The 15,517-nt window shown below is 42.4% G+C and overlaps 1 protein-coding gene across 1 annotated transcript in view; it reads right to left on the bottom strand.

Annotated features, from left to right (window-relative positions):
- pik3r2 (phosphoinositide-3-kinase, regulatory subunit 2 (beta)) overlaps window positions 1–15,517 on the bottom strand; it is a 64,921-nt gene that overhangs the window by 35,887 nt on the left and 13,517 nt on the right. Inside the window, exon 3 of the mRNA XM_080439223.1 lies at window positions 2,904–2,996. Within this exon, the coding sequence (XP_080295349.1) occupies window positions 2,904–2,996 (93 nt within the window). The remainder of the gene's footprint in view (window positions 1–2,903; window positions 2,997–15,517) is intronic.

The following is a 15,517-nucleotide window of genomic DNA, read 5'->3' on the forward strand; positions in this document are numbered from 1 at the left end:
AAGCAGTATCCGGGTTTTGGTCTGAGGGTTTGTCTGTGGGGATTGCACAGATTGTTTAGCAGTTGCATGCGATTTCTTTTTATCAAAAAGGTTTACTGTTACTAGCTGACCTTGGAGAGAAGGAATTTGTCGCTCTCTGCTGGTTAGCTGTTAGAGATGCTAGCTGGGTTTGAATCTCTGCCATTTGCTTTGTGAGTGCTTTGAGTGTAGCAGACATTCCTTGTTCCTCTGTGTCACTGGAGGCAACCTGCCAGTTAGATGCCACTTTCTGTTTCGAAGTTCCCAGATGCCGTTTCATGCGCATTGATTTTGCTGCTTCGCGATCCTCTTCTGTACGCAAAAGCAAGAGAAACTCAGAAAAGGATGGAGGATCCGCCTTCTTGTGTTTCAGTTGAAGCTCTGAGAGAAGGGCTTTATCCCAGCATCCTCTACAGAATTGTTTTAGAAGATGTTTATCTAATTCTGCGACAGGAATGCCACCTCTTTTGACAGTGAGGTTCAAGACTACATGAAGACGTTGCAGGTAAGCAGATGGTTTTTCAACTGCATCTTGAACAGTATCCATGAATTTAGCATACAAGTCATCACCATCTTGGACTGTGCCAAAAGCAGAATCGAGCAGTTGCAGATAAATGGCAGGCAAAGTGTCTGGATTCAAGTGCTTCACCATATCTACAGCTGGAGGAAGAAGGCTTTCAAGGATCTTTCTGGATCTCAGAAGATCAGACACAGCAGGATCTGTCATGATTAAATCAACACTGGATCTCCAAGTATCATAGTCAGCTTCCTGAGAGGGTCTAGGTACCTTGCCGGAAAAGGCTCTGTCGTTGAGAAGAAAACATGTGACTCGCTTTGTCCTCACTTTTGACTATGTGCTCAACAACATAACGCTGGATTTCAGGAGGGTTGAGAGCATCAGGAGCAATGGAAAGTGTTTGGGGTGTTTTCATTGGCTCTGGTTCCTCTGTTGACTTGAGGTCAGCAATGGATTCACCAATTTGAGACATCATGTCCTTAAGAACTTCCTTGTAGTCCCTTCCACTCACTTGAGCCACATTTTTAAAATCAGCCAAATAGGATTTGGTCTTTGTATTGCCTATACTGTCTGTATACATGTCCGACAGAAGTTGAATGATGAACGTATTTGTTTTGTCATCTGTGGGATATTTGTATGGCAGAAGAGGCTCTAGAGACAATAAAGCACGCCCTGAGGAGTATTCAACAACCAGATGGTGGTTAAATTCGGATTCAGAGTCCTTGATTATTTCAGACCTATTAACAGCCCCATATCCCTTCAAAACATCCAATACCTCCTCATGATCCTCTGTTTCAATTACACCATTCACCAAAACTGCATTTGGGATTTTTATACAAATTTTGTCAAATATCTCCATGATTATTACAATCTTGATATTAATTTAAATGTTGCACATCAAAAACCTCCTCCTAGCTGGCTCGCCAAAATTATGTAGCATATGCTTAGAGTGGGCAAAGCATAATATAGCTATAGGACCAGTTTACTGCAGACAGAGGTAGGTGAAGAGTGGAGGAATAAATTATATTGATGGCAACATTAAATTAAATAGGCAGGAGACATGATTGAAGCAAAATAAACTGTGTATTGTTAAAAATAAAACAAAACATACAACAGTTCAATGTAACTTTCATCAAGGTATCAAGAGTATCCAAGTCCAACAGAGTCTTTAAGCAGGTAGGTAATTGTCGATGGTCGAGGTATTGTCAATAGTCAGAGGGAAGTGGCAGTGCGAGGGCAGTGTAATGTGTAATGTGTCTTGAGGGGATATGAATGTGTGGCTGCTGCTCTTTGGCCTACCCTCCTGGTAGGACAAACTTCATTTAAAGCTGGGTTCAGGTTAGTTGGCTCGCCATCATGATCCTTTTTCTTATCAAGAAAAGTAACCTGGCCTGGATTCATAGAAAAGGCCAAATCAATATCAAATAAACAAAAACAGCAGATCTACAAGATCACAGATTAACTAAAAAACTGCTTATCTACAAGCATTGCATAACTTTCAAAAAGAATACATTCAAACCAAAATCAACCAAATTAGAACAAACATTTGAACCAACTTGGTTCAAATGGGAAACAAACATTTCACTCACCAATTCAATCAGATTCATACAGTCACAGCCAGCAGGTTGTGCCAGCAGTCAGTTTGCGATCAGTGTGGGTGGAAGTCTAAAAGCCACAATAAGTGTTTTTAGTCAATTGATCAAATGTAATAAGTTGGGAAATGAAAACGTTTGGTGGAATATAGTACAGACCTGCAGCAGCCTCAGAGTGGTGTCCCTCAGAGTGGTGTGCACCTCACTCTGCTACTGCAGACTGACTCTGTTTTATAGGGTGTGGCTGTGATTGCAATGATTGGCAATTGCAAGCACTGGTGTGACTGATTGATTGAGTGAGACTGAGTGTGTGTGTGTGTCTGTCTGTCAGCGACACACAGACAGCAGTGACACAAACCTTTTGAAAACCTTTTGAAACCTGGGTTACAAAACACAATGAATAAAGAAGACGCACCTCTGTGTCTTCCTGTTGGTCTGTTTGTACCGCTGCATACAGTACTCATGCCAGACCCAACATACTACATGCCGGTATTTGACTCTTCACCACATGAACCCCAGCGTTCCCTATTCTTGGGCATGTCATAATGGGCGAATATTTGGCAAAAATAGCTATTTTCCGCAAACAGATTTGGTGTAGAGGGAAAAAAGAAGGGGCCAAGTATAGACCCAAGTGGTTAAGAAGAGTGTGAGTGCACGTGAGAGTGAGAATTCAGGACATGAAGGCAACTAAAGCAGACAGACAGAAGGAGAGACAGAAAGATGAGACGGGAAAACAGAGAGAGAGAGAGAAAGTTGGCTGGTTTTCATGGCTGTACCTCTCTTCTCTATGGCCTGGATGAAGCTGACGAGGGCTGGGGGAGCCGTCTCTGGTGGTGTGAACTGCTCGCTCAGGTCTGCCACCGGAACAGCTGTTAACAACCACACAGATCACAGTTATGCTTCTGACAGGCAGCCTCCAGCAGTCCACATTGTCCATTCTGACAATGGCACAGTCAACTAAGAGGCACTTTATCAAATATTCTACAGTCTGTAGAGAAAGTCGTTGTTTATCTGCAAAATCAGAGGAAGCGGTGGTATGAGGTATAGGCTTCACTGGTCGTTAGACAAAAAAAGTTACTTTTTGGCCCTTTTGTGAAAAGAGTGTCTTTTTACAACGTAAAACTGTCCGGCAATACTTCACAGTGTATCTAGCCAAATGTAATCCTGAACACAAATACAGTACACTGTAAGTTAAGACATTAACACACACACACACACACACACACACACACACACACACACACACACACACACACACACACACACACACACACACACACACACACACACACACACACACACACACACACACACTCATGCACAGTTAACTACATATTAGTATATACATTTTACAGATGACATCCATTTGCAATGTAATAATAACATGTACAGTAAGTAAACAGACAAGAAAAGCAAAAGATAGTGTACAAAGGCAAAGAACGGGGGCTTCGGTCAGGAGAATGAAAACAGAGTGGGGGAGAAGACAGATCCAGCACTGCTGATGTGAACTAAAACTTTGTATCTACTTTACAGCTCCCCATAGACTAAATCAAACATCTTTTCAGTCAGAGAGAAAGCGAGAGGGAGAAAGAAAGAAAGAAAGAAAGGGGGAGAAAGAGACCTCATACCCCCCCCCTCTCTCTTTTCTCCCTCTCTCTCTCTCTCTCTCTCTCTCTCTCTCTGGTCTGTCCTGTGCAGCGTTTCGCCTTGGCCCTTTGCGTGAGCGGAGTACAATAAAGGATTTAATCAAAACTCCTGAGCAAGCAAAAGCCCCATGGCAGCATGCCAGGCCCCGACCAGGCTTCAGGCCCTGGCCCGGGCCGGGTCGGGGGAAGCAGAGCCTCCACGTTCAGGCCCAGAGCTGGGGGCCCGTGTACTGGGAGGGGTTTAGGTGGGGGCTGGGAACAGGGAGGGTCTGGTCCTGCTCTTGGCCGGGGCTTTGGCAGCAGGCTGCTGCTCCTGGCACGGCTCGGCTAAACCACCACTGATTATTAATTTGGGGAGTTCAGACAAGAAACGCCGCGTCAGCACATTCCGCTACACCCCCCCCCCCTCTCCCTCGCTCAGTCTCTTTCTGGCTCAAGCTCTCTTTTTCTCAGAATCTCTCTGTCTCTCTTACTGTGTCCTTTTGCTCTCGTGTTCTTTCTCACATTTCTCTCTGCCTGCCTTAATCTCTCTCTCTCTCTTTCTGTGTCCTTTGCTCTCTTAAATAAATTTTCTTTTCCAACTTTTCTTTCTCCCGACATCTTTCACTGTCTGTCTCTCTCTCTGTCGCTCTCTCTCTCTCTCTTCAGCCCCCTGTCCACGCCATCCTGTTAAACATGGAATCTTTGCTTGGCAGAGTCTCTAACTCTCATTAGCTTTAGCACCCAGCTAGCACCCAAACAGACAGCCCTCTGCCTTGCCTTTATCGCCCATGGACATTTTGGCAGGATGGCCCCTAAGTCTGACCTCCCTAGGTGTAACTGCCTGGCTAGTTTGGCAGATAGCGAATGGTCTTTCGAGTGAACATGAAACCGATGTTAAGAAGAGGCTGTTCATTGATACGTGGGTAAAGCTGTAAAACTGAAATACAGAAAATGTAGCGGTTACAAACACATTGTAACAGCTACAATGTAGCTCAAATCAAACTGCTACAGTTCCAACAAACATAGTCTACACAAATTCCATGCAACTAGCAAAAACACAATGTAGTTGATTAGCTTGATGCTATTTACATTTAACCTTTAAACAGTCAGCTAGTATAAATTATTAGATGAGCATTTACATCCTTACAACTACCTAAATAAAACAAAATGTGTCCCTTGGTTTGGCATAGGGGGTTAAGTACCTGTCCACTAGCGCGGACTCCTGGGGTTCGAATCCACCACGGTGCATCCGGCTTAGCCGAACGTTTATACAAACTCAATTGACCGTGTTAGGGGGAGGGAAGCCAGGTGGCGAGGACCATCTTTGTCACTGTGCTAGCGACTCCTACAGGTTGGGATGGTGCCTGTCACCTGGGGGTGTTGAACGGGAGGAGTAGGACGGAGGTGCTACATCCTCCTGGTGGGGGCTCCTCACGGGCAGGTGGAGCCAGTAGGGTACAATAGCAGTGGCATTACAGAAATGTGTGTGGAGGGCTAACTGACATGAAATTAGGAGAAAGATGTGGGGTAAATTATAGTCTACTCTACTCTAACATTTAAAAACAAAAATAAGACAAAACTACAAGAAAAATAAAGGAATTTTCTTACAGTTTATATGACTGCCTATATGACCAAGGTTTAACCAAAAGAAATGATAATTCAGCATGCTCTCATCTGCTGTCTTGCAAGCACTGAACAAATCGAAGAACTATGGCAAGCTCGAAGGACAAAACTATACACAAAACCACCACTAGGCTGGCTACAATTTCCACCAACAGTGGGCAGCACACCCCTGAGTGGGGCTTTTTCACACACATACTATATACGCGTACAAATACATGTACATGTGTGCACTGCAAAAATACATGTTCATAGAGTGCACTGCGCACGATCACAGGTGGAATGAATAGGATTTTCATAGATTGTCTATTTTCACACACAGCCATTAAAGAGTGACAGATGCACTGATGGTCCGACTTAATCCTCCTACTCTGTTATGTTTATTTCCACAGCGAGTCTTTCTTTAATTAAATCCTCATGAAGATTCATTAAAAACTCGCCCCAAGTGAGGCTGGATAGCCATAAAGGCAGACAATACAGGCACAGGCCAGGCGTGCAACAGCACAATGCAGAAGTTATTGCTTTGGAGAGTAAAATATAGTGATTATTCAATTCAACCGAGCTGAACGCCGTCCGCAGACGTGGCCTGCATGGACCTCATATACACTTGGGTTTGGGCGGGCTGCAGCCAATAAAATAGGGAAATCAAATGAAATAGGGAAATAAGCACAAATATAGGCTATAAAACCACCAAACACATGTATTCCAAAAGTTAGGGAGGTGGGTGGGAAGAAAAAAATAAGAAGTTGCCAGATTCTCCTAGAGGAGAAGGAACTTTCTCTACGCACACACTTACACACACACATATCAGCTGTACTCTTCTAATAGAAAGGAAAAAACACTTAGACAAAACTTCAAATTTCGTGCAAAGGAAGAGTTCATTTTCGCTTTCTTTTTTTTCCTTTCCTTTAGAAAGCAGCTGTGGTCCTGGAGTTCTCTCAGGGTTTTGGAAAGAGTGAGAGAGAGAGAGAGAGAGAGAGAGAGAGAGAGAGAGAGAGAGAGAGAGAGAGGAGAGAGAGAGAGGAGCAACAGCAACTTATCATTAGTAAATTAGAACCACCTCCTCAGCAGTTTGCAGGCAGGCAGACAGGCCTATGACTTGACATGTCCTGGGACACAGCCACCGAGTGAATGATAGGGAGTGAGCAGAGAGAAAGAAAGCTATAGAAAGGAAAAGTAAGATAGATACTGTATATGTACGTATATATAATGTATATTGTAGCCTTGCACTGTTGCACTTTGAATGAGTATATGAGTGATTATAAGGCAGGGTTGTCAGTTTCTGCTCAGAAATGCTAGCCTGGCTCCACCCCCTGAATCCTTTGCCTAGCATTCAGGGTCTGGTGACGCTTTCGAAGGTGGGTGTTTCTCGGTTGAAAATCTGTACGACGAATCGGGATCGGGACAATCCAGTATGAACCAATCGCGTTGGTTCATAGTGGAGTCCCACTTTGGCCACGCCCCCATCTCAGAACTCCGCTGCATTGAGAGGGCTTTCAGACTGAATAATGGAGTGAAACGAAATGAAAATTCAGGCTGAGTGTCAGGCTACAGAAATGCCCCAATAAAGTAATGGTAGCAAAAACTAAAACTTGACAGCTAGATACGACTGATCGAGAGAAACACTCGACCGAGACACACTCACGAAGATGGCATTCAGCCATTTTAAATGAGCCTGTAAAGTGAACATTATGCTTGCATTGGAAGCCCCACATATCAAAGGTCAGACAAAGTGTAGCAGATGTGGTCCTTGCATGTTTGCATTGGCTAACTTCATCCACTCAGTGCAAGGCAGCGGCGAGGCAGAAGTACATTGGATAAGGTGACTCTACAGTATGTGAAGCAAAATATTGCCGCTGTATCTGCTCCATCAAAATGCTTATGTAAGACATGGCTGGCGCTCCCACATTCATTTTCTCTCTCTATCTCTCTCTCCCTCCATATCCGACATAGTCGTGCAAAGGTCAGGAGTGAAGTCACTCCATCCATAGAAATAAGAATTGGGAGCTGGCGGTCTGGCGGGTCACGTTAAGCCACTGGAAATATCTAACTAAATAGGAGAAGGTAGAATAGAATAGAATGGAGTGCATTCTTAGCATTAGAATAGATTTTATAGTAGTAAATAAGAATAGCAGAATTCCATAGAAATAATAATTGATTCAAAAGATCACACTGTCTGGCCGGTCCTGTTAAACCACTGGAAATAAATAAATAGAAAAAGTAGAACAGAATGAAATAATTAAAATAAAGAAATACTAGCATTAGTAATGATTTTACAGTAGTTCAATGTCTCAGCATTGGAATTTATCCATGTTATTCAGTGATAACTGCTTACATTTGACATGACAAAATGTCTACTTTGTACATATAGTGTTGTATATTTGTTGACGATATTGTATTTTGGTGTTATTTTTATGCTATGTTGAAGAATTGACCACAATGGAAACAAGTCCCCAGGACTTTTTTGTGTAGCGCAAATTTCTGACTGCCTAATACAACACTGAGATGTCACCCGTTTTAAAATGGAAACGGTTTTATTAAATGAGAAATGCCTCACATAATCCGCTTTGGGAATTTAAATCAGCAACAAGACAACAAGCTTAACAAGATAATAGACACGGTGGACACTCTTTTGGTATTTACTGGTGCTTGGTGACCACAATGCCATTAGCTTTTTGGTGAAGAGTTTGCGTGGTAGGAAGGAGCAAGTGATGCAATTGTCTAGTACTTGCTGCCTAATCTCTCAAGAACAGATTCTGCTCTGCTCTTGGAATCTGTCGTGAAGGTTCGTCATAACGTGTACACACTGGGCTACAAGTGGGCGTGCCTTCAGATCAGGAAGCAGGCCGCGCTTTACCCAATCAAATGTAGTGGGCGGGATTTACATGTCCGCCGATCATTCCCCACTCGAAACCAACCGAAACTAATTTAACAATAGCGTCTGCGGAGCAGACAAAACCACGAAAAGATATTCACATTTTAACTTGCTATTTTATCATAGAAACAAGTGGGCTTATAACCAAAACGATCCATGTTCTCTGGGAGAAGTGGTGTTAGTGTTCCGTGTAGACATATTGTAAAACATAGTCGCACCACCGGAAGTGAAACGCTGAAGGCAGACCAAAACCCCGGTTTCCTTGCGCACGGGTGCTACGTCGTCATTGTCCCAGAGCCAAGTGAGATAGTACAAACAGCAGAGGGCGCTGTTTTTCCTTCTCATTTGGTTCTGGGTTCCCAGATTTCTTGCTGCCTAACATTGTACCCTAGGCAACATCATTGTATTAGATATCGGGTTGTAGTTTTCCGTTAAAAGCCCTAATCCCCCATATTTCTATGCAAACACTAAATAACATCTTCACAGTAACGTTATACCTACGGTAAGTGAGGTTTCAGGCCATTCTAATTAGTTTTTTTTAACACCTTTATTATTCCTATATGTTGGAATACACCACTCAAGGACTCATTGACCTCTAATTGCATTCCTTTAATAATAACTTCAAACCCATGGAAACAAATGGAAAATTCATAAAAGGCCAAAAGTTTTTTTTGGACTCACGTTGGTGGCACACAGTATGCACTCATAACGTACAGCGGTGACAAGGTTAGTGAGTTTGTGCCTCAGTATGTATGCTTGTGTGTGTGTGTGTGTGTGTGTGTGTGTGTGTGTGTGTGTGTGTGTGTGTGTGTGTGTGTGTGTGTGCGTGTGCGTGTGCGTGTGCGTGTGCGTGTGTGTGTGCGTGTGTGTGTGCGTGTGTGTGTGTGTAAAGACAGCGTATGTACGGCGGCTGGTCAGGTTTCATGACTACATGTGTTCGGAGCATCCCAACAATGCAGACTGGCGATATATCATGACCCAGCACATCGGCAGCTCTTCTGTCACAACGTGCTTCAAAGCCACACATGTATAGAAGATGAGCCCTCGCTTCTTGTCAAACACAAGAGATATTTACAGTAGCCCGGGTCAAGTTTCACAAGCCCCAGGCCACTGTTCACAAGAGGAATTAATTATTAGTGCAACAGAGTGAAATAAATGTGCTGGTAGAAGGCTTGCTGAGGTGTGCTTAATGCAACCTAATGATCTGTCGAATAATTTGGAACAGAGAACGCAAAACATCACAAGGCTTTTTCAGGTGCTTCAGACAACAGCTGATGAGAGGTAGATTAAAATATGAAATAAATTATCATTAGGTTACACTTAGGTCAAGTAACTGCCATGCTAGCATGCAAATCCAAGGGATTCTGGCAAGTTGTGGTCTTCTTAAGACCATACTAGCCAGTTTGGTCACTTAACTTGATACCAGTCCCCTAATGCTATAAACATTTTAACGCTCTCTTGCACTTTCTTGTTTGCTTCAGTGATCAGAGCAAGCAGTTAATACTTAATTGAGGAATTGTTCTGAAGAAACAACAGGGAATTATGATAGAATTTATTGAATTAACAATTCTTGCCAATCCTTGATACCATGAACAAACATACATAGTAAAATCCTCGGTAACTTTAACTTGTTGCTCTAGTTCTACATTCTAAATTAGCACTGAAGAGTTTGCTGTGTATTATGCCACATTTTCTAAACTCCAAAAGAGTCCTGCAACAATAGAGCAGAAACCAAATACAGCTGGTTCCTATATTTGCAGTTGGCTGGGGAGGCCTTGGCTCTCACACTGAAGCCCCCCCCCCTCCCCTCTCTCCTTTTCACTCTCTCCATATCTCTCTCCTTTTCACTCAACCCCCCCCCCCCTCCATGGATTCTTTGAAAGCGTTTTCCTGGTAAGGAGCAGGGAGTGGAGCTGGGAGAGTGAGACGAGGCCTCTCCTTTCTGAGAACTGGCCCCGCTACATGGTTTATAGCTGCCCCGAGACAGCATCAGACATGTATGCGAAGCAGAGTGGAGGGAAAGAGAGAGAGGCGGGGGGGGGGGGGGGGGGGTGAGAGAGAGGAGAGAAGAAGAGAGCGACAGAGTGAGTGAGGCAGAGAAGGAGAAGGGAGGAGTTTGCAAAAATGCCAAGCCATGGTTCACTTCAGCAGGCAGTAAAAGTGAGGCCAGGAAGAGGAAAGGGAGGGAGGATTGAGAGAGAGAGAGAGAGAGAGAGAGAGAGAGAGAGAGAGAGAGAGAGAGAGAGAGAAAGAAAGAAGAAAAAAATCCCTCTCTAGGTTTGTAAAATAATTTCTGCTGCGCCACGAGTTGAGAAACATTTCACCTCGGTGTCAGGGGCACAGAGTTGAATTTCATTCACAATCTGGCAAGACTGTCAAAGTGTAATTTACAGCTATCAATCAAAGTTGCAATCAAAGACAACATGCACCAAATAGATGGTGAAATAGTACCGTAGTTCACCAGAAAATCTCTTCCATGAAAATGGTTTTCAGTGTGTGGAGCCAACGTTATCGTGCTGCATGCATGACCTCCTCGTTGGCTGAAATTAAAATCTCATCTCCAGAATGCTAAATCGAAGATGGGCTTACAAACTTTGATAGTGAAAGAAACTATTGAAGCACTATTTAGGTTGGGAATTTAAACCACTTCATTGCCAGATTACACAGGGTAATAAGGAATTTAGGCCTATTTCTTTGCACATGCCACTTAGGCTCATATGTAGTCTACACATAGCATTCACATGTGACATGCTACATATCGGCAGAGCGCAGGTACAACTACAGCGCAGTTGATGTCACACAGACAGTTGCTCCGGATCATGTAGGGACGCTCTTTCCAGCAATCAATCTGATCAAATATTCACATTACATCAGAGAACAGGCATTGGCCTGCAGAGAATCCTGAACTTTTTATTTTATTTGTATTTAGATTTTTTGGGTCAGTCTTTTTTCCTTATCTTCATTAGACAGGAAAGTGTAGAGAAACAGCAAGCTGATGGTAAGGATTCCAAGAGCAGATGGCTAGGTCAGACCTACCCATCTACCTAGATTTATTTGTATTCATCTTTTTTTTGTAGTCGTACTATTACCTGTATCTGTTCTGTCTTTGTCATGCTGCTATGACACCTGGATTTCCCTATTGGGATCAATAAAGGTCTATCTACCCCCCCCCCCCCCCCCGGCGTTTTTTGTGTATGTTAGCCACAAAGTAATGCATTAGATTGTGTTTTTTCTGCCACCAATGAAAATGTTTTCCATGAAGGCCCTCTATTGCATAATTCTTTAACATTGTTATCAATTCACTGCAGAAGCAATGTCTCCTGAGAGCAATCGACCGTCTAATAATGAAGTTGTGTGTTCTGAAATATACTGAAAGTAAAACTATTGAATTACTTATATAAGTAAAGTAATTGATATCAGACAAATTCCTACTTGAAAAGTTGGTTAATCGAAACTACTTGAAAAAAGAATTCAAAGTATGTTGTTGCAAGAGCAGCGATAGACCGCTGGGGGATGAGCTTCAGGGGACATGGGATCAAACCAGAGATCTTACCCGTCGGTCAACGTCCCTAACCACTAGGCCACGATGTTGCTCCCGAATGCCAAATGTTGCAATCTGTGGAACAGCAAAGTGGGGCACACTGACAATAGTGCTATTCACCCGACAACCAGGGTCTCTTTGCCTTCAGGGAAATGTAGATGATATCTGTAAAATCTGGGCCTACCCAAATCTAATCTACAATGCACTGTTGGTGCTTGGCCAAACTTTTCTTCGACCATTACCCGGCCTCTCCCCTTCCCTCTGCACTTCACTTGGTACCTCTGCCCCCTCCTATCCAACTGAGACAGACAAACCTCTTCTACCCAACTGGTCTGTCTTAAGGCGGCTTTCCATATGCATGGCCTCACCCTACCCCACACCACACCGTCCACTTGTGCCTCGGTTTCCACTACAATGAAGTGGGTAGAGTGGTGTGTAAGTGGTACTAAACTGGTGCCTAAAAAGTACCCAGTCCTGGGTAGGTCTGAGCTAGGCCAGAGCTAGGCCAAGCGGGGCCAAACACTTCATAATGACTGATCACTCACTTACTTTTTATTTAGAACAGGATATAGTTGTAAAACATTATAATACTTTATATATTATTATAATCACAGTTAAAATCTATTCTAGTGTGTTATAATTATCATAGTTGTAAAACATTATAATAATTTATAGTGTATTATAATCACAGTTATAATCTATTATAGTGTATTATGATTATCATAGTTGTAAAACATTATATTACTTTATAGTGTATTATGATCACAGTTGTAATCTATTATAGTGTGTTATAATTATCATATGTAAAACATTATACTACTTTATAGTGTATTATGATCACAGTTGTAATCTATTATAGTGTGTTATAATTATCATATGTAAAACATTATACTACTTTATAGTGTATTATGATCACAGTTGTAATCTATTATAGTGTGTTCTAAATATCATAGTTGTAATAAATTATAATAATTTATATTGTATTATAATCAGTTATAATGCATTATAGTGTATTATAATTAGCATAGTTGTAATACATTATAATTTATATTGTATTATAATCACAGTTATAAGGATCCATTTGGTTCATACCGAACCAAATGGTTCACCCACACGTGCACAGGTGATTTGCATTTGTATACAGGACAGTTGGCCACTCATTTACATTACATTGTTAGACAAAAAGCAATGACCTCCATCTATGTTTACATTACAAATGAGTGTCAATGACCGGAGTCTGCTACTCATACCTGTGGATTTGAGAGGGGGTACTTTTGTGTAATGGAAAAGGTAGATATTTTGATGCGGTGTGGTGTGGTGTGGTGTGGTGTAGTGTGGTGTGGTGCTTAAGCTGCAGTGGAAAGGGGGCTTTACTGTCGGAAAGTCTGAGGTGACTGCAAGGAGGTGGCTAGGTCTGGGCACTGGTGGAAAGTAAGTCAGTACATTTACTTAAGTACTGTACTTAAGTACACTTTTTTGGTATTTGTACTTTACTTGAGTATTTCCAATTTCCAATACTTTTACTTCTACTCCACTACATCTCAGAGGCAAATATTGTACTTTTACTCCACTACAATTATTTGAAAACTTTAGTTACTTTTCAGATACAAAATATTATATTATAAAACATACATTAACCACTCCAGCCCTATTTTATACCTAGGCTATTTGAAAATAGCACAACGCATCGCATCGCGACGCGTTGTGACCTTGTAGATCGGCTATTTTCAAACATTTTAGTACTTTTACTTTTGGTACTTTAAGTACATTTTTATGCCAATACTTTTGTACTTTTAATCAAGTAAATTTTTAATTCTGGACTTTTACTTGTAGCAGAGTATTTCTATATTGCAGTATTGATACTTTTACTTAAGTAAAGAATTTGAGTACTTTTTCCACCACTGTGTCTGGGTACTAATTATTGCTTCCATTCCTCCATAGTTCTAGTTACAGCCTACCTCTCTACCTGTATAACTCCATAACTCCTTTCTCCTTTGTTGCGCTTGTATTTTGTTTCTTTTAACATTTTTCTCCCTATCAGACATTTTGAGAAATCCCTCTTGACAATGGCACACAAAGCCAAGGGAGTTTTGGGCATGCATGCTCTATCTTGCACTGAAGCTACTAGACATCCCCGCATATCAAGGCTTCTCAGTATAAATGGCAAGGGAGTGAATTGAAATGAAATCAAACTAATGAATGCGAATGAGGCCCAGTGTACTTTGTTGTGCATGACGAATAGTCAATCAGCCCGACCAGAGGTAATTCAAAGTTCACAGCCTACGTGCTCAGAGTGGTACTGAGCCTATCTGTCATAAAAAAACACAGGAGAACTGTGGAGAATATGGATCCTGACAAGGGAGGAATGTATGGTTTCATCCCGGTACAAATCACATAAGCAGTATGATATATCATCTTTTTATCCGTTTTGGCCCAATGAACTTGTGGCTCTACCTCGAAATAAATTGGCCGGTTGCAGCGGAAAAGCGGAGGGAGTTCGAAAGAGGAGGAAATGAACAAAATCTTTGGGGGTGTGGAGGAACTTTGGTAGCAAATCAAAAGTTTTAGCTTAAAGCTGGCCTTGCTTTTTGGTAGGCCCGGGCTCATGCCAAGTATATGTTTGATTTGGAAGTGGCTGCTGTTGAAAGAAGCCTCTCTTGACCATCATGAATTAATATCAATCGGGCCTGTGTTCTGAAGCCTGAGTTATACTCGGTCACACATCGTGAAGCAAGCTGAAAATAGCTGATCTACAAGCTCACAATGCGATGCAGCGCAACGCGCTGTGGGCTTGTAGATCGCAACTGTCAGTGTGACATCCACTGTGCGGCGACACCAGTGTGCAACTAAGTATAAATCAGGCTTCAAAGTCATGGCGGTGCAAACTGCAAAGAGACTTAAAAGATCAAAGTACTTATCTCTAAGAGAAAAATGCAATATTGTACTTTGTGAACACTGGACTAATATTTCCTAATGGATCAGTGAGAGACTTTTCACCACTAGTCAACAGCCATTTGTTTCACACTCTCACACACACACACACACACACACACACACACACACACACACACACACACACACACACACACACACACACACACACACACACACACACACACACACACACACACACACACACACACACACACACACACACACAAACACAAACACAGCCTTTGACAAGAGCCACACAAAAAACACCTCTGTTGGGGTGTTGATTTAACTTTCAGCGTCAAAAATCATTGTGAAGATCTGATTAGCCGTTGCCCTGTTCAAATCACTAAACTTGGTCTTGGCACATAGTTGCACTGCTGAACACAGCTATTGCAACCCCCTGCCCCACCCCCCACCCCAGCTCTCCCGTTTCCCCTCACAATGCAGCAGAGTTGAGTTGAGGGTCAAGAACTGAATATAATGCAGGAGGAGAGGTATGCATTTTTGTGCAGATAAGCCCTCTCCAGATGCAACTTGGATGCCCGAGACACATGCTGATGTTAGGTGTAAAGGGGGCCACACAGGCGGACAGAATGAAGACCAGACACGGAAAGGAGAGTCCAGTCAGTAACTGGATTAGGCCTTCATTCAGCCCATAGAATTTGGTTAGCTGTTTCCAATGAGGAAAGGCTTATGCCGCCTCTTAACAGGGGGTGCAATTTGTGGTCACTGCCAAATGTCCATAAAAATAAATAAACATGAATTTTTATATATTCATTTATTTATTTTCAA

Source organism: Gymnoscopelus braueri (assembly GCF_963280865.1).
Source record: "Gymnoscopelus braueri genome assembly, chromosome: 10".
NCBI lineage: Eukaryota > Metazoa > Chordata > Actinopteri > Myctophiformes > Myctophidae > Gymnoscopelus > Gymnoscopelus braueri.